This window comes from Polypterus senegalus, chromosome 3 (genome assembly GCF_016835505.1).
Source record: "Polypterus senegalus isolate Bchr_013 chromosome 3, ASM1683550v1, whole genome shotgun sequence".
Classification (NCBI taxonomy): domain Eukaryota; kingdom Metazoa; phylum Chordata; class Cladistia; order Polypteriformes; family Polypteridae; genus Polypterus; species Polypterus senegalus.
Window position 1 is genome coordinate 145,979,764 of NC_053156.1, and position 19,702 is coordinate 145,999,465.

General features: G+C 36.8%; 1 protein-coding gene across 1 annotated transcript in view; it reads left to right on the forward strand.

Moving 5' to 3' along the window:
• ralgapa2 (Ral GTPase activating protein catalytic subunit alpha 2) overlaps positions 1–19,702 on the forward strand; it is a 627,566-nt gene that overhangs the window by 278,696 nt on the left and 329,168 nt on the right. Inside the window, exon 25 of the mRNA XM_039749771.1 lies at positions 18,224–18,352. Coding sequence (XP_039605705.1) covers positions 18,224–18,352 — 129 coding nt within the window. The remainder of the gene's footprint in view (positions 1–18,223; positions 18,353–19,702) is intronic.

The window sequence follows — 19,702 nt, forward strand, 5'->3', positions numbered from 1 at the left end:
ATTCACTGCCAAGAAATGAATATGAGGTGTAACAGTTGCAGCTCATAAATCTACCAGTTTTACAGATTCAGAATCTTTATGAATTTATAACTGGTAAACTCTGTTAAAATGTATAAAGTGCAATACTTTTAACACACCTGCATCTGTGAAGGCTTTGTTGTGTTTGGTCAGTACTTTCATAATAGTGACTGTTTCAAAACAAAACCGGGAAGCAGAGTATATTAGAATGATGGTCTTTTAAAAGACATACTTTTCTGTCCACTCATCAATAAAATGACAATTTTCATTAACATTTTTTCCTCTTAAGTAATGTTTGATAACTAACTCAATTTGTTAATTAACTTGAATATTATTTCCTTGGTAATTAGTAAACGTTACATAACTGGGCACAACTACATTGGTTTTCAAGTTCAGTTCTTTTTTTTTTTTTACATTTTATTAATTTTATTAAAATCAAATAACATTCCATACAAGCATGTCAAGTTTAACAAAACTTGGTTTAAAACAAATCAACCCTCACCCTTGAGAAATCAGAGTAAAACTAAACTAGACTAGTAAAAAATAGGTAAATAGATAAATTAATAAATGGATAAAAATAAATAGAATCAAAAAGAGGGGAGAGAATTGTATGCTTTCCATATATGGAGCTAAAGTGAATTCTGTGCATTGCTACCTTCCACTCCTTTCCTGAGATGTTCAGTTCTGTGGACCAAAGTAGTTGCAGGAGTTCATCCCAACTATCTCCAGCCTTAAAGTGGACTGCTGTTACCCAGTTTATTCCCCTTTTTGTCTTAATTAATAAAATTACAAAATGGGTTTTATAAATTTTGATTGACATGTAGAACACATATTATAATGAGGTCATTTGATTTACTTTTATTTATGAATGAACTTGTGCAACATATAGTTCTTGCTTCCTAATCTTGCGTTGATAAAAATATTTGGTAGAGATTGGAAAACCCTGCTGTTTGAAAACCCCCTAAGTTCAAAAGGAATCAGTGGCAGAATAGCAAAGAATAAAAAAGGTATTTGTTTGTGTCAACTTTTTGAAAATGTGTCTAAACTCTCAAACAGCTTTTAGTCAAAACAAGTGCATAGAAATGAACAGTGTAACTTTTTGTCTCACATGTGCTGCATTACATATGAAAATACTGAAACTGTATTTCACATTGCTCCATATGTTGATGTAGTCTGCATTGTGGTGGTAATGTCAGTGTTTAAGGGATGTTTTGCTTCATTTTAAATGATTGCCATCACTGAAGCAATCGTAAATTCTCTTTATCAGTGGATTCTTCAAGAAAATATAGCAATCTGTTCATCTCTGTTTCTTGAAGCTGAAGTATTACTGGGTCTTGCTGCAAAAGATGATTGGAAGCAAGTTTACATCTTAATAACTTAAGAAAAAGAAATGTAGTATTGTGCAGTGACCTACTAAAATTTGAGATGTGGCAGGAACTGAAATGAGTAGTAATCTAGATAAGTGGGCCAAGAGTTTCCCAATTCTCAGGCACTTCCAACTAACTACAGGAAACATGTTATACTGTATTTATTACTATTAAAGATGGTATAAGCAATTAGTGTGAAGAAGCAGTCCCACTTTCATGCAGAACACTGGGTATTTCATGTCTATGAAATGAATATACTAAATGATGTTTGTAAGTTTTGCGATTTATTTTCACACTCTGGTTCCTTTTGTTTTCTATTAGGTTTTTGTTTAAAGAGCTCATGATGTAAAATTTATGCAAACACACTATGCATAAATTCTGCACTTTAAGGCCACTGTTAATGGGTTAGGAGTGATTGTGACACTGAGGCTGTCTGATAGGCATGCAATGATTTTTGTCTAAAATGTTAATTTGGTGCACACCCAGAACATATGGCCCAGTGAGGCTAGAGCTAGAATGCACGTTCACAGGTTGAATCTTGCCCTGGAAACATTTGGAACAATTTTAAATGAGACAAATGCACTTGATAAATGATTTTAAGTTGAATGACTGAATGCTTTACACATATAAAGCTTGAGTATATTCTGTGCATGGCTGCCTTCTACTTCTTTTCTGAAATATTTAGTGACAAATCCTTTCCCCATTGTAGTCTGCGGTCTTTGAAAGGAAGAGACTGTTAAATATTTTTTATAAATTGTAGAGATGAGTTTTCAACACTGACCAATAATTCTTCTGGAATAGAACAAGCTGGAAGGTGAGGAAAATATGGCAGGTTCTATTTAGCTGAGTTTCTAGTTTGAAAGTAGTGGAGGAATTGTGTTGATGAGAAGTAATTGTATTTGTTCGTAATTGTTCGTAGGATGCAAAGACATTGTCTATGTACATGTCTCTAAGTGTTTTAATCCCGGACACTTTTCATAATGTAAGCTTTTCTGTGTTAAAGTGCTTCCTACATTGGTTCCATATTCTGAGAGAATGAAGGGTAATTGGCTTTTTACTGTAATGACAGTAGATTATATTAACTAGGGCACATAGCAGGGAATATAAAGAAGTACTGCAAGATTTTATTTCTGTTTCAGACCAGCATTGTATATACAGTATTCATCAATTTGTGTCGTTGACCAGGTCTTTATAGCTTGTATATTTGCCGCCCAGTAATAAAATTGAAAGTTGGGCAGTGCCATGTCCCCTTCTGCTTTAGGTTGTTGTAGAGTCACCCATTGGATGCGTGGATGTTTCGAATTCCAAATAAATGAAGTTATAATTGAGTCTAATTTCTTAAAAAATTATTTGTTAATGTATATAGGGTTGATTTGAAATAGGAAGAGCAGCTTGGGAAGGACGGCCATCTTAACAATGTTGTAAGATGGAGGGTAGTCCATCTCATCACATCTTGTTTAATTTTTTCCATGCAGACAGCAAAAGTTTGATAAAAAGGAGCTTTATATTTACTTGTAATATTTACCCCTATATATTAGTACTTGCAGATATTAGTACATCTTGCCAGAAGAAGGGGCCTGAGTTGCCTCGAAAGCTTGCATATTGTAATCTTTTTAGTTAGCCAATAAAAGGTGTCATTTTGCTTGGCCTTTCCCCTAGATATTTAAACTGATCTGCTAATATAAATGGGAAGGTATCTAGTCTGATATTAGGTGTTAGAGATTTCACTGGAAAGAGCACGCTTTTATTCAAATTGATTTTAAGTCCAGCTTTTAGGACTGCTGGCACAGAATGTTGTGGGTTCGATATATATACAGTACCATATCATCTGCATTAAGAGGTAGTGATATTTTCTGTTCAAGTTTTTCTCTGAGAATCCCCTTTATCTCTGAAGCGTTTCAAAAGTATACAGCCAACGGTTCAGTGGCAATTCCAAAGAGCAAAGATGATAAGGGGCATCCTTTTTTGAGTACCATGTTCTAGTTTGAAGTCTGATATAATGTTGTTAAAACAAACTGAGGCTTCTGGACTAATATAAAATAATTTGATCCATATACACATTTTTGGGCTGAATCCAAATTTGTGTAGTGTGGTGAATAGGTAGTCCCATTTAACCATATCAAATGCTTTTTCTGCATCTAAAGAAAATAGGATGTTCGGGGTGTTAGATGTAATGGGTCACTATACAGTGGGTATAGAAAAGAATCACCCCCTTTCTAAATATTCCCATTTTTTTTTTTTGCTTTACAGTCTTAAATGAAAACACACAAACCAATATTTTTTCCAGCTTTACTTACTCAATGCAATCTATAAAATCCAAGTAAAAGATATCACAGCTACAGTTCAGAAGAATTTTAAAAAATAAAAAGCAAGAAATACTGAGAATTGTAAAGGATTACCCCCCTCCTAAACAATATTTGTAAAGTCAATCAGGTGTAAGTAACCACCATTTCCATTCCAAACCATGGTTACTGGCTTCCACCTGTGATAAGTTGTAGTCAGTTTGATTAGTGAAGCATTAAAACAGCTGTTCCTGGAGCATTCCCTTGCTTGGTAGTGCAACTGACAGCAAAAAACTGACTGTGGGTGACAAGCCACTTTCAAAAGGTCTCAGGGATAGAGTTGTGGACAGACATAAGGCAGGAGATGGATACCAAAAAGTCTCAAAGGCTTTATCAATCCCAAGGAGCATAGTAAAGTTCATAATAAAGAAGTGGCGAGTGTTTGGTACTACTAGAACCCTACCTGGATCCGGCCGTCCCTCCAAACTGATTGGAAGAGTAAGGAGAAAACAGGCAAAAGAGGCTACCAAGAGGCCAATGGCCACTTTGAAGGAGTTAGAGGATTTTATGGCAAAGAGTGGTCATTGTGTGCATGTGATAACAATTTCACAAGCGCTCCACAATTGTGGCTTGTTCAGGAGGGTTGCAAAGAAAAAGCCACTAATCAAGAAAGGCCACATTAAGGCTTGTTGAAGTTTGCCAGAATGCACCTTGAAGATTCTGATGCCCAGTGGAAAAAGGTGTTATACCAAAAGGCACACCTGGCGGAAATCCAATGCAGCTCACCATTCACAACACACCATACCTACAGTAAAGCATGGAGGTGGCAGCATCCTGTTGTGGGGGTGTTTCTCTGCTGCAGAGCCTGGGACTTTCGTTAGGATAGAAGAAAAAATGGATGGGGCAAAATACTGTCAAATTCTTCAGGAAAACCTGCTACCCTCTGCCAGAAAGTTGAAGATGGGCAGAATGTTCACCTTTCAACACGACAATGACCCGAAGCACACAGCAAAATTGACCACACAGTGGCTGAAGGAGAAAAAAGTGCATGTTCCGGTGTGGCCCAGTCAGAGCTCAGACCTAAATCCTATTGAAAATCTGTGGAAAGATTTGAAGATAGCAGTCCACCAACGCTCACCATCCAATTTGACCAAACTTGAACAGTTCTGTAAAGAAGAGTGGACATAGCTGATAGAGGAGTATCCCAACAGACTTAAGGCTGTCATTAAAGCAAAAGGTGGTTCAACAAAATATTGATATTGGGGGGTGATCCTTTATTAATCTCAGTATGTCTTGTTTTTTATTTTTTTATAATTTTTGTGAACTGTAGCTGTGATAGCTGTTATAGGTTGCGTTGAGTAAGTAAAGCTGGGAAGAAATATTTTTTGTGTGTGTTTTCATTTAAGGCTGTAAAGCAAAAACATTGGGAATATTTTGAAGGGGGTGATTCTTTTCTATACCCACTGTATATTAAACAAATGTTGAAGGTTAGAAGTTAAGTGTCTGTCTTTAATTAATCCTGTTTCGTCTTGTGATATTATAGAAGGAAGCACTTCTGGCTAAAACTTTGGAGAGTGTTTTAACATTGTTTTTCAAAAGAGAGATTGGTGTCTATGATGCACATTCTAGTAGGTGTTCTTCTTAGGAAAGATGGTAATTAATGCTTGGTGAAAAGTGTGAGGTAGAATTGTTTTGTCTTTAGCTTCTGGAAATGTTGCTAATAGTAGTGGAGCTAACTTATTTGAGGATTTTTTTTATAAAATGCCACTGGTTAGCCATCAGGCCTGGCTGCTTTTCCACTTTAAGTGAGTTTATAGCATCTTGTAATTCTGAAAGTTTATCCATTTATTCAACAATAAGAGTATTTATCTGTGGTATCTCTAATGACTCAAGAAATTCATTAGACTGTGTCTTATCTTCTTTAAACTGAGTAGAATATAAGAACTTATAGTACTCCCTAAATGTGTAAGTTATATTTTTATGGTCAATAATTTTATCTCCATCTGTGTTGTTAATTGCTGTTATTGTATTACAGACTTCCTGGTGGTGGATTTGTTGGTCTAATCTCTTTTTGGCCTTTTCTCCATGTTCATAATAATGATGTCACGATTTGAAGATAAGCTGTTCTGTTTCTTTAGTAGTCAAGAGGATACATTTTGATTCCAAAACTTGTCTTTTCCCAATGAGTGCCTCATTTGGAAACCTAATGTATTCTACATCTATTCTGGTAATCTCACTGATTAATTCAGATGCTGCCTTTTTTTTATAAGAAAAATATGAAATAATCTGTCCTCTTAAAAATGCGGTCAGAGTTTCCCAGAGTGAGACCTTTGAGAATGCATTTGTCTTAAGAAAAGAATCAATTTGCTTGGATATGAATTCTGTACAGTTCTCATCAGCTATTGACACAGGGTTAAGATGAAAGCTACAAGATGAGTGTGCAGGACGCAGTAATTTAAGCTCCATGATCAGAAGGGCATTGTTAGAGGTAACATTAGTGTTGTACTTACAAGATTTGAAAATGGTAAAAAATTATCATCTATGAGGAATTAATAAATTCTTGAGTAACAGTGATGTACAGATGAGAAGGAGTATGCTCTTCGGTTAGAATTAAAAAACCCCCATGGTTCAGATAAGTTATGATCAGTTATAAACTATGTAATTATCTTTGCAGTATTAGATGTTGTCGCCATTGTATCTAAGGATCTATCCAGGTTTGGATTTAAAATGCAATTAACACTAGAATTACCAGAGTTTACGAAAAAACCCGTAGATCCGGCCCACCTTAAAACCGTTCGCACCTCTCCGCCAACGTCTTTTGTCATCTAAATGTGCTGATAAAGACAATTTGCAAGCAGCTAGCTATTCCATCCCCCCACCGACTTAGAACGTGCACAAACTTCTCCAAGCTCATGCCTTGATTGATTATCTCGGAGTGAAGTGGAGTTTTACCGTGGAAATAATAGATCGCTATTTGGAACACACGCATTTCATGTGTGTTCCATTTCTACAGTACTTTTTTTTATACTTTAGTAATAAATGTTACAAGATATAGGCATAAACTATAAAATGTGTGAAGCCTGAAGTCCAAAGATCAAATAAACACTTCCAAAAAAGGTTTAAGGACAATACAGCAGCTTCCGTGGCGTACCGGTAAGATTTGCTGACTCAGAAAGCAGCAGGCTTGCTGTGCCTCAAAGACCTGAGTTCGATTCCCAGCTGGGGAGAAAATGTTATTTTTTTTTCTTTTTAACCTTCACCGCTGTGCCTGCCTGAACTCCCTGTCTATCTATATAGTAATAGCAGTCATTTTATAATTATATGGCAGCTTCCCTGTCTGCCTATCATATAGTGCCTTTCCTTCCTATCTATCTATATATCTATCCCCTTAGTTGTTTTTTTATATATCTATTATACAGTGCCTTACCTGTTTGTTTATATATCTAGTGACTTCTCTGCCTGTCTGTCTGATTGCATATAGCGCTGAACTTACTGCTCTGTACTGTTCTGTCCTCTGCATGTCCTGAAGTACAAAAGAAACACCACCATACAGCAACATGTGGGGACTGGCAAGATCGGAAAAAAAAAAACACGCGGTCACTGATTACAAACTGCAAGATGAAAGAATGAGACAATATATGTGAAAACATCATCGCACTAATGCAATATTATTTGAAAATGAACAGCGTCAGATTGGGTTTGAATATACGCCCAATCTGATGCTGTTCATTTTCAAATAATATTGCATGTACTGTGCGTTGATCCTGCTGCACTGAATAAGCTCACACCTTCTGTAACAGCGCCAGCGTGTATTCAAACCCAATCTGACGCTGTTCATTTTCAAATAATATTGAATGTACTGTGCATTGATCCTGCGTTTACTCAAAAAATTTTTCGGAAGGCCCGGCGGTTGTTGGAGACCGGCTATTATTTGCCTCGCAGACGGAATGGTGATGGGTAAACGAGGTTCATTTGGCAGTAAAATACAGTATGGTACCGTATTTATGGTCAGAAAATGTAGGCAGCAACACCGGATGAACATTTCAGGATTTAATGAAATTCTCAGTACAGCAGTACGGTCTTATTAAAGCAGTATACGGTACTACCGTAAGCATGAAAAACAGGTACGGTAAACGTCAACTTTCTTGCCAATGATGCCACCAGCACTGGCCTGCACCAGTCCGAATTTCGCACGAAAACGCTCATCAGCCCGACAAGTCCCCTGCGGAACACAAGGAAATGCAATAAGCTCCAAACTCATGCGTATACATTATGACATGAGACTGGATAAGATACAATAAAGTTGCCTCCACCAGGCAATCGTTTACTTCCGGCACCTTTTTCTGTCACCGTTTTCTCAATATCAGTCATCTGCTTGCGCCATTCTCGGATACGTTTTGGATCCACCCCAAAATGTTGTGCAGCTTCTTCGCCTGAATGTTCTTTTGCACATGTTACTGCACGGAGTTTGAATGCTAAATCAAATGACCGTTTCCTTCCCATCGCTCACACTACAAACACAGGCCACAAGAACACAGTGACACGAACAGACACCCGCACAACCCTTCCGAAGGCAAAAGTGTTAGTGGAGGTAAAGGTTAACAGGTCACCGAGGAAGAGGGCGTAGAGTTTTTTACGTGATCATGTACTGTTTGTCCGGCCACAATACAGCCCCTTCTTCCCTGGTCAAAGGAGAGGATTAACGTGTCGAAGATGGCATTTTCATGTTCTTCCCGCCACCTCTGCCCACCCTGTGGGGTTATGATTGACGTGGAGACGAAAGGGCAAAATGTACACAAAGAAATTTCTTTTTGACTTTCTCGCTTCCTCGATAGCATCCGACGACAAAACATTTTTGACACGAAAAGGTACTTACCGTATGATTCACTGCAGGAGGGCGGTAGCCCAGGTGGTACGAAAAGAGGATTAGCGTACGAAAAAGGTGGTGGGTCATTGGAGATCGGCGTTTACTACAGACCGGCGCTTAAAGGAGACCGGCTACTATTAAGAGACTGGCGTCTATTTGTGGCGACATCTCTTCAAACCCGGCGTTTTTTGGAAACGGCCGTTAATAAGAAGCCGGCCACTACTAGAAGATATACGGTATATAGATAGACAGGGAGTTAAGGCAGGCAGGCAGGCAGAGCGGCGTAGGTTAAAAAGAAAAAAAAAATAACATTTTCTCCCCAGTGGGGAATCGAACTTGTGTCTCTGAGGCACGGCAAGCCTGCTGCGTTCTGAGTCAGCAAATCTTACCAGTATGCCATGGAAACTGCTGTATTGTTCTTGAACCTTTTGTGAAAGTTTTTATTTGATCTTTGGACTTCAGGCTTCACACATGTTATAGTTTATGCCTACATTTTGTAACATTTATTACTAAAATATGAAAAAGTTTCTGTTTTAACAATGTGTTTACATAGATTACTGTAGAAATGGAACACACATGAAATGCAAGTGTGCTAAATAATGATCTATTATTTCCACTGTAAAACTCCACTTCACTCCCATATAATCAATCAAGGCATGAGCTGGGAGAAGTTTGTGCATGTTCTAAGTGGATGGGGGGATGCAATATGCTTGTCTTTATCAGCACATTTAGATGACAAAAGACACTGGCGCAAAGGAGCGAACGGTTTTAAGGTGGGCCGGATTTACAAGTTTTTTCGTAGACTCTGGTAATTCTAGTGTTAAAGTCACTGAACATTATAATTTTGTGAGTGTTCACAGTAGAAATAGAATACATTGTGAAAGAAAGCTCTATCATCCCTATTAGGTGCATAGATATTAATCAAAAGCATTTTAGTATTAGATAAATTGCCAGTCACCATGACATATCACCCTTCAGGATCAGATTTTGCGTCTGATACTACAAATGGGATAGTTCTGTGTATTAAGATCCCTACACCCCTGATTTTCATTGTATAGCTTAAGTGAAATTGCAACATATTATTGCCAAGTGATACAGCTATGGATCATTTTATTATGTTGTCACTGACAGTTATTGGGTTATAAGGGATAAAATAGAAATAGCATTGAGGATCTAATCAATATCATTTTAGAATAAGCATTTATATTGGGAAAAATGACTTTTTTTCCTTTTTACTGCTCTCAACGTTTTAATTTGGCTGTTGGCCTTCCTCTCATTCTCATGGGTGGGTGTTGAATTGGATTTAGTTTTGGTAAGTTTGACTTGATTGTATGAAACGTTACATGCTTTTAATAATTATACTAAAAATAAAATATAAAACTGATGTTCAATTACCACTTTAAATTTGGCAGGGTACAAGAGGCTGTATCTGATTTCAGTTCTACGTAGGTGCTGTTTAATGCTGTAGATTGTGATGCATTTAGCAGCTGTTGCAGGTGTGAAATCTGGGAAGATATGAATGCGGGTATTTTCTAAATAATCTCATCCTTTTTTCCTGAAGACGTACATGAGATTTTGTTTGGCCTGTAGTTTCTCGAAACAGACAATTAGGCTTTTTGGTTTAGGGTCATTCAATCCACGTATACAGTAGGCTGCAGAGATCTCTGATTTGATTTTAAGTCTTCCAGTGTTGCCAGTTTGTCCATGATCACTTTGTATTCTGATTTTGCAGCTGTTGCTTTTTCATCCACAGCGGAAGCTGATTGTTTAATACTGGTCATGAACATTTGCTTAATATCTTCAAGCCGAGCTAGAAGTACTTTAACTTTACTCTCTAACTTAATGTATTTTCGTATATTTTTTCACCAATTTTTTGTAGCAGTTCTGCAAAGGTTGTAGTAAACTTAGTACTTAAACGTTGCTCCTGGTCTTTTATATCCTGATCCTCGTTTTTCTCGTTTATGACCTTTATTTCATTCTTTATTTTTATTTTGTTCTTGTTTGCATCTTGCTTTGTATCATTTTCATTCCCCCTGAGCACGGCAGTCATTACCTTCAGCTCAGGAAGTGTGTTTCAATCTTCCCCAAACTTCTCAGGCAGATTTGCGAGTTCAGTAGGAGATGATGTTGCATACTTACGGGGGGATTTAGCTGAAGTTGACAGAGGGGATGAAAAGGCCATGCTCAGCTCCAGTGATCCTCCTGGATCCTGGATCAGTTCCTTGTCCGTCTCACTTGCAGTTTTGTTCCACTAACGCTCTTGGCTGGATCCGATGCTACCGTGTCAGGTCCTGGCTGGTCTGTACCTTTGCCCCTCTGTTCCAGGTCAGTTACTGGGATGCTGTTCCGTGAATTCGAGGCTGGTTTAGTCTTTGATGGGGTTTTTGCTGCCTTATCCTTTTCCTTCTAAGCCATTTGTTTGCTCCCCCTTCTTATTTGTACTTGCATGTAGTATTACTAAATCCTCTTGGAATTAATAAATACAGGATATCTCGAAATGTTTAATAAAAAAAGTGTTAAAATAACACTGCTGCTAATGGAGCTTACCACTACATTTTTATCTCCAACAACAGATAAGATCAAATCCATATTTTTCCTTTTTGTTTTTAAAAGCAATTAAAGCAATTAAAAAATGAATAATGATTGTATTTAACATGTTTGAACAATCACTAGTGATTTTATGTATTTTTTTGCACATGCATTATAGGCGGGCAGTACTCTATTCCACTTTCCATGTTGTGTGCTTAGTGAATCCTGATTTCATGAAGAGCTGTGTTTTTCAAATGTCACATTCATTTGAAGGCTGCAGAGGAGTTAATGAATAAAAATAATAATAACGATGAATATAAAACTAACAGACACACACACATTTGTTACAAACATATATGTACCGCACAGAGTGTTTAACAATAAACAGTACTTACTGCATTTTTAATATAAGTATTTTTGATTGCCTTACTTTAAATGAATAATGTTCATGAGGTATGGACATAAGAAAAACTTACTGAGTCTCATTAATGTCATTTTTTAAAGAATTTGCTTAATGGATTTCCTGATGTCCCTCTGTTTAATAACTGATTTTCATGGGGGAGCCATTACGTGAACTTTCAGCAGATGGCAGGTGAAGCAGATTTCTTGAGTTGCTTCATTGTGCACTACTGGAAAACTGTTGTATCTTGAAGCATAAAAATGTATTTGCTACAGTACACACACAAACCTTAGACAGAACAGTAACTATGAGTATAAATTACATTAGCCAATAAATACATAATGATTTTAGCAGTTTACATTAGAGATGCCATATGAACCAATACTTAGGTACCGAGTTGATACCAAAATGGCAAAAAAAAAAAAAATGTGACAGTACTATTTTTTTTTTTAACAGCATCAGTAGTAGTAAAAACTACTCATGTAAGTGGCTCACAGCATTACATTAACATATTTCGAAAAGAAAAACATCATATCTGATAATGCTAACTTGTTAATGGAAAGATCAATTGCTTTTTAATTCCATGTTCTACACAGTCCCAATAAAGGAACTGAGGCTTTGAATTCATTCTCTGATTGGATGTCTACAGATATCCATCCAAGCATTCATTCGTTTTGTAACCAGTATGTACAATTCAGTGTAAGGGGGTAATCACGTATACTGCATATGACTGTGGAATGTGGGAAGAAACTGCACCACTGTCAGTGTTAACAGTTGTACCAAACAAATATCAAGAGAATGTTCAAACAAAGAGGCTGTTTGAATTGTGTACACTGGCAATGGAATGAGCTGCTTCATTTATTAATAGCAAAATAACATTTATTTTGTGTTTTAATGCTTCGAAGCACAACACGTTTCTAGTAGTACACTGTGTTAACAGAAACGTAAAATAGAGAAACATAGTTACAATAATACAGACAACACACCATACTGACTATGAATCTACAATCACTTAATTTGTGTCAGTCATTTGGTTTTTGAAGACAAAGTAATGTTAATGAAATTAAACCCCTATAACAGTGGTGGCGAACCTATGGCACACATGCCAGAGTGGGCACTCGGAGCCCTCTCTGTGTGCATGCGTGCCGTCGCCCCAGCACAGACCGTTACTAGAAAGCCAAAGGGATGTGGGGCCGGGCTGCTCCCCTCCCCCTCTCCATGCGTGCCTGAGAAAATTTTTCGCATCACCCGCTCCTCTGCCCAGCAGCCCAATGGGAGTGCTTCCTCCCTCTCCTGTCTAGGGTAAGGTCGGTGGCTCACATGCGGCGTGAGGGTGCAGCGCGGATGGCAGCCTGTTGAGTCTGTGGCGAAGGTGATTCCCATGGTGGAGAGGAGCTAGGTTGGAGGGGATGTGGTATAGCAGGTCCAAAGCTCCAAATTGAAAAGGCCAGTTTTTATAGATAATTGCCACACTTGCAGCTTAGATGGGGGTGTGGTAGTGTGGCCTAAGCAGTTCCTAGGAGCTTCATGATGCACAGGTGAGGTGTCGTCCGCATCTGTAATTGTTGCCGGGAGCTGCTAATTGCCACACCTGATCCATGTCCCCGTAATATATACAGTAATCCCTCCTCGATCGCGGGGGTTGCGTTCCAGAACCCCCCGCGATAGATGAAAATCCGCGAAGTAGAAACCATATGTTTGTGTAGTTATTTTTATATATTTTAAGCCCTTATAAACTCTCCCACACTGTTAACATTATTAGAGCCCTCTAGACATGAAATAACACCCTTCAGTCAAAAGTTTAAACTGTGCTCTATGACAAGACAGAGATGACAGTTCTTTCTCACAATTAAAAGAATGGAAATAGATCTTCTCTTCAGGAGCAGAGAATTTCAGAGAGAGAGAGAGAGAGAACGCTCGCAAAGAAAAGCAAACAATCAAAAAATCAATACTCGTGCTTTTAAGTTTGCCGTGGCATTTTTTTAGAGGAGCGTCAGTATCTTCTAAGCAAACAGCCTCTGTGCAAACAGCCCCTCTGCTCACATCTCCTCCGCCAGGCGAGAGAACGCCAGAGAGAGAGAGAGAGATTAAAGCAAACCATCAAAAAATCAATAAGTGTGCTTCTGTAAGCACCGCGATAAAGCGGCATTTCTTAGAGGTGCGTCTGTATCCACTAGGCAAACAGCTTCTGGTCAAACAGCACCTCTGCTCACAGCCCCTCTGCTCACAGCCCCTCCGTCAGGCACAGAGAATGTCAGAGAGGGTGAGATAGAGGCAGAGACAAGCAAACAATCAAGCTAAGCGCGGGATGCATATCTTATAGCATTGAGGAGTTTTAGTTAATATGTAATACATGCTCTGATTTGGTAGCTTCTAAGCCATCCGCCAATAGCGTCCCTTGTATGAAATCAACAGGGCAAACAAACTGAGGAAGCGTGTAGCATAAATTAAAGACCCATTGTCCAGAAATCAGCGAACCAGAAAAATCCGTGATATATATTTAGATGTGCTTACATTTAAAATCCGCGATAGAGTGAATCCGCGAAAGTCGAAGCGCGATATAGTGAGGGATTACTGTAATAGAAATGCGAGGTGGATGGAAAGGGGAAAAAAAGAGAGAGAGAGAATGGGAATGAAGGTTGGGATTGCTTTCCTTACTTTGTTTGGATCATCTTATGCTTGTGAGCAGCTGTTTACAGCTTTGAATTATATCAGATCTGACACCAGAAACAAACTTAACAGATGACCTGAGCGCTGCATGTGTTGCTCTCAAACTTACAAAGTATGAGCCAAGGTTAGACAAATTATCAGCATGCATACAACAGCAAAATTCACATTAATTGTTCAAAAGCATGCCAAATGCAAACTTTTGCCTTTCAATAAAACGTTGTTTGTATCATTGAAAGTTCTGTCATTGTGTTTTTCTTTTAAGATAAAAGATGTTAATGTTTGAGTTGTTTTTTCTAAACTAAAACTTCAGTATTCAGGTTAAATTGCCATGTTGGCACTTTGCGATAAATAAGTGGGTTTTGGGTTGCAGTTTGGGCACTCGGTCTCTAAAAGGTTTGTCATCACTGCCCTAAAATATGATGAATATTTATCATATAAAGTATTTTAATGGTATTTTGGCAAATGTAATGCAGTCTCTCAGTTACAATAAAATCACTAGAACATAATCTAATTCTGGACTTGTAGACAATAACAATAGCTGATCACTCATGCATGATACTTTAAAAACATAAAAACAGAGGCTGATTTTACAAGTGTTCTTGAAAAATGGATTAATGTAAAGCTGTCTAAGAAGCCTTGAAGTTGGGACAAATGTAAAAAAGATACAGATTGGACAATCAAAGACCCAGGAGTATGTGACATTTGAAATGTGAATCAATTTGACTTGAGTATTAATTATTACACTTTAGATATTTGTTTTAACAGCTAATAATACAAATATAAATCTTACAGTAGTAAATATTGCAAACTTTACAGAGGGATTATTTGACAAACGAAACCTTTAAAGCTTGTTCTTACAAAAATGGCTTTAAAGGTTTGTTTAAAATACAGTATCCTGACTTATCTTGGAATTCACAAATGAAGCAGTACACATATAATGTTTCATTTTTTATTTTTAGTATTATGATTTTAAGAAGTATTTTTCAGTTACAGGAGAGAAATTTTAGAAAATAAAATTAGAATGTGTACATGATAAGATGAATCAGGTAGACAATAATGATATAATTCTTTATTAGTCCTATGCTAGTGAGAAGTCAAGCAAAATGACACCTTTTATTGGCTTACTATAAAGATTGTGGTATGCAAGCTTTCAAGGCCCCTTCTTCAGGCAAGATATAATACAGAGACTGGAATTCCCTGAGTTTATATAGACACTAGAACAGATACAGCATTGGAAAACCTTTAAGTGAGACATCTTAGATGTAAAATATTAGTACACCTCTCTAGACTAAAATTCATTTTGAAAGAGAGGAGAACAATATATAGTGAAGATCTTTTGATAAGATAACTGTCCAACAGAGTCTTTTAAAGTTTTTGATCAGTTTTTACATACAATATGGATCTATGGTCAGTTTGTCTGGCTCAGTTCAAGAGATGCAAACAATCTTCATATCTGGCCATAAAACTCGTCTCTATTTAAACCATGTTGTAATGTGTTACATTTTAGAATAAGGTTATCTTCCCATTCTTTCCTCTTTTGCTGCATTCTGAAGTTGCCCATAAGCATTGTGGCTTTAAAGTCATTCTCACAATGTCCATGGCTGTTGAAGTGAGCTGCTACAGGAACATCTCTGTTTCCATGATTAAATATGGAACCTATGTAAGTTCATTTTTTGGTGGAGTGTTTGTCCAGTTTCTCCCACATAGAGTGCAGTGTTGGGATGTTTCATATAGAGAATTAGGTAGGCCACATTACAGTATACGATCTGCAGGAAAATGATACCTTTATGCGATGTTCTAGTTGGCAGTGTGGTATAACTGCACAATCTGTATCATAAATGTAAGCACACATTTGACATCATTTCTGATGAGAGGGAGATGTGCCATTTTCTGTTGGTTCACATAGGGAGCTTCGAACAATTGTTCTGCAGGTTTGATGGCTTTCTGTGTGCCTGGTGGGATGGTTCTGGAAATACATTTTTCAGCATGTCATCATTATTTAGCATTGGCTGAAGTTCTGTTATAATTTTTCGAAGTGCTTCATGATGTGGGTTATAGGTTATACAAGGGGTCTTTTTGTCTTTGTTTTTATAGTCCAGAAGGTTGTCTTTGGGTATGGAAGTAGCTCTTCTAATTTGAGTGTCTGTTGTTTTGGGGTTATAACCTTGTCTGATGAAATCTTGCCTAAGCTCCTGCAGTTGTTTATCCCGGTCTGAGCAAATTCAGTTGTAACATGTTGCTTGGCTAAAAATAATGGAGTGCCTTATATGCTTGGGGTGGAAGCAATCACTTCTCAGGTAGGTCTGTCTATACGTCGGTTTGTGAAAAGCAGGTTACAAGGGTGTTTGCTATCTTTCAGTTGAACGGAGGTATCAAGGAAGCTGACTTCTGTTTTTGAGTAATTAAGCTTCTGCTTTATGTTGTGCTGGAAGGAATTGTATCCATAAGAAAATGGAGGAGGTCCTTCTCACTTTACAGTCCAGATTATGAAAATGTAATCTATTTACCAGAGATACAACATTGGTTTTAAATGCACGTTGGCATAAAATCTTCCTCCAATTTTGCCATAAATAGATTTTGCATAGTGAGGTGCAAACTAACAGCCCATTGCAGTCCCCATTTGTTGCAAATATGAGGGGTGTTCAATTATAAACAGGAATTTTCATGTACTGTACTTATGAAGAGTGCAAGGTGGACATGACTCTTTGGACAAATACATGCATGTTTGAGCTTGTTGTTAGTATTGCTAGCTGCTCTTTCCCCTTCCTGTTAATTATAATCAACATTTCAGAGCAGGAGGTACACGATAGTGTTGCACAGCTTAATTATTTAAAAATTTTTGACAAATGAAGGAGTCATTCCATGTCAGATTTATTCAAACTTAAAAATTAGTTTGGAGATGAGTGTCTCTCTTGGTCTATATGATTGGTGCAAATCGCTCAGAGAGGAACTATCATCTCTTCGCCAACTTAAGGAATTTTAGAAGGGAAGAAATGAGTAGGTTACTGACGCTGTGCAAGAATGGGACAACATGCAGTCAAAAAATTCTTTTTTTCTACTTTTCTGGGGTTAAGCTTCCTGAGCGCTGGAACAAGTGTGTTGCAGTGGCAAGAGACTACTTAGAAAACCAGTGTGAAAGTCGTTTCATTGTATTCAATAAATACAATGTAGCTCAAAAATTCCTCTGTATATCTGAACACCCCTCGTGGAAATGTTGTCAAAATTAAAATAAATTTTGTATCAGAGTGAATTTTATCAATTGTAGAACTGACTCCGTGGGTAAATTTAAGGTACTTTTCACATGTCAATATGCCATCATCATGGGGGATGTTTGTGTAAAGTGCTTCAATATCCATTATAGCCAGTAAGGTTCCCTCAGGTAAAGGACCTGTACTAGACAGTTTTTTTTAAAGGAAGTCCCCCAAGATTATAAAATCTCCCCAATTTTCTGTTACACTTTAGGAATCCCCACATCTATCACAAAAATAAATTAAAATTTTGCATTGAAATTTCCATCCATCCATCCATTATCCAACCCACTATATCCAAACTACAGGGTCACGGGGGTCTGCTGGAGACAATCCCAGCCAACACAGGGCGCAAGGCAGGAAACAAACCCCGAGCAGGGTGCCAGCCCACTGCAGCATTGAAATTTGATATTTATAAATTCCAAATACTAGTTTATAAATCACAGCTGGGCAGCTAGTTGATTGATGTACCACTATTTTAATACTGTAGTATTAACTATTTAAATAATATTATTTTTACATTTTATATTTTATTACAGGATAAAGCACAATATTTTTCCAATTGAAGAAAGCAGGTATTTTTAATTAAAAAGCTGGTGAAAGGGATTCCTGTTTTTGCTGTGGTATTAAATCGGTACTGAGTGTTGTGAAATTTCCCTGCTGTTGGTATTGATTGCAAGAAATAAGGCAACATGATGTCCCTAGCTTATTTGCATGTAGACATGTAGCATTATTACAGTGAATTTTGGGTACTGATTCTCTAGCTTATTTTAGCTTTAAATTACTTATTAAATTATACATTTGTTTTGGTATCTTAAATGTTTCTATTTGCTTTGATTTAGTACCCACGGACTGAAGCAACAACTATTCTTGGGTCCATAGTCTGTTTCTCAAACCTTTACAGGCAAATGCCTTCACTGCAGCCCATAACTGGATCAACAGACATCATCTCAGGGAATGAAGATATAAAGGTAATGTTCCTCAGTAACAGAATCCTAAAATATTATATATGAATTTTAAGCAGCTTTAATTAAAACTGCTCAGTAGAATTTAACACTGTCAGTGACTGGTAGTCTTGAAAAATAAAAAAATATTGCCCCCCTGCCCTTCCATTCTAAAAGATATTCAGGGTCCACCTACAATAGAAGCATATGTTGGGAGCAAAAGGTATGAGGAAAGAACCACTTCTGTGGAGGAAGCTGATCATTATAGGTAATTTTTAATTTCTATTCAAAATATTTAAGCAAATATTATAATTATCAGCAATTCTGTTTAGTGCACAATTTCTCTCTCTCTCTCCAGGATTTTTTAAAAATATAAATAAATAAATGAGCTTCCATTTGTAAGTTAATGACTAGGCACAATTGGTGGTTCTAGTACTATCTGCCCTGAAAACCATTCAGTTGATTTATAGGGGTACCTTCTGCTTCCACTCAAACTCTGCATGCTGTGTGCCTATTTCTTATGACCTCTTGTTTCGTTCAGTGCCTGTGGAATTAACTAATTCCTGCACACATTTACCCACATTGGAATTTAGATTGGCTCCCGATATAGTGTACATGTGCATATATATATATATATATATATATATATATATATATATATATATATATATATATATATATATATATATATATATATATATATATATATATGCACACATAGTTTTTTTCCTTTGTGTTTTTTCCTGTTATGTGTTTTTTAAATTTCTGCCCATTGTCCATTATAGCTGTGTAAAATCACATGATTGGCAATAATAATTGGTAATATTTTAAGCAACAAATTAACATAGTCTTACCTACATGAACTTGGAAAATAAAATGATTTTCAAGTGTTAATTATTTTTACCTCAGGAAAGAAGTATCATCCAGTGTCATAACAGTGCAGAAAATATTGTAATCATGTAATAACTTTAAATATTGCAATCTAAGAATTATCTAATTTCTAATGTTTTGGTTATTTTAGTGGTAAGTTAAATATTAACATTTCTATTTTGTGAAATTATAAAATACAAGTTATAACAGTACTACTAAAATTCTAATTTGATTATTATACAGTTAGAAGCTTATTTTATTCATTACCAGTTTTTTTACATATTATAAATGAATGTTTTTTCATAAATCACTGTAGAATTTTTATGAAAAAATAATTTTGATTCAGTATTTATTGTTTCATCATTTGGGATTGCTGTTGTATTCACTTGAATATTTAGTAACATAAGAATATTTGATAAATTAAATGACTGGTAAAACCTCATTGGGTTGAGGAGTTTTCTTAGAATCAGTGTATCAAGACTTGAAGCACATCTGATACCTCTATTT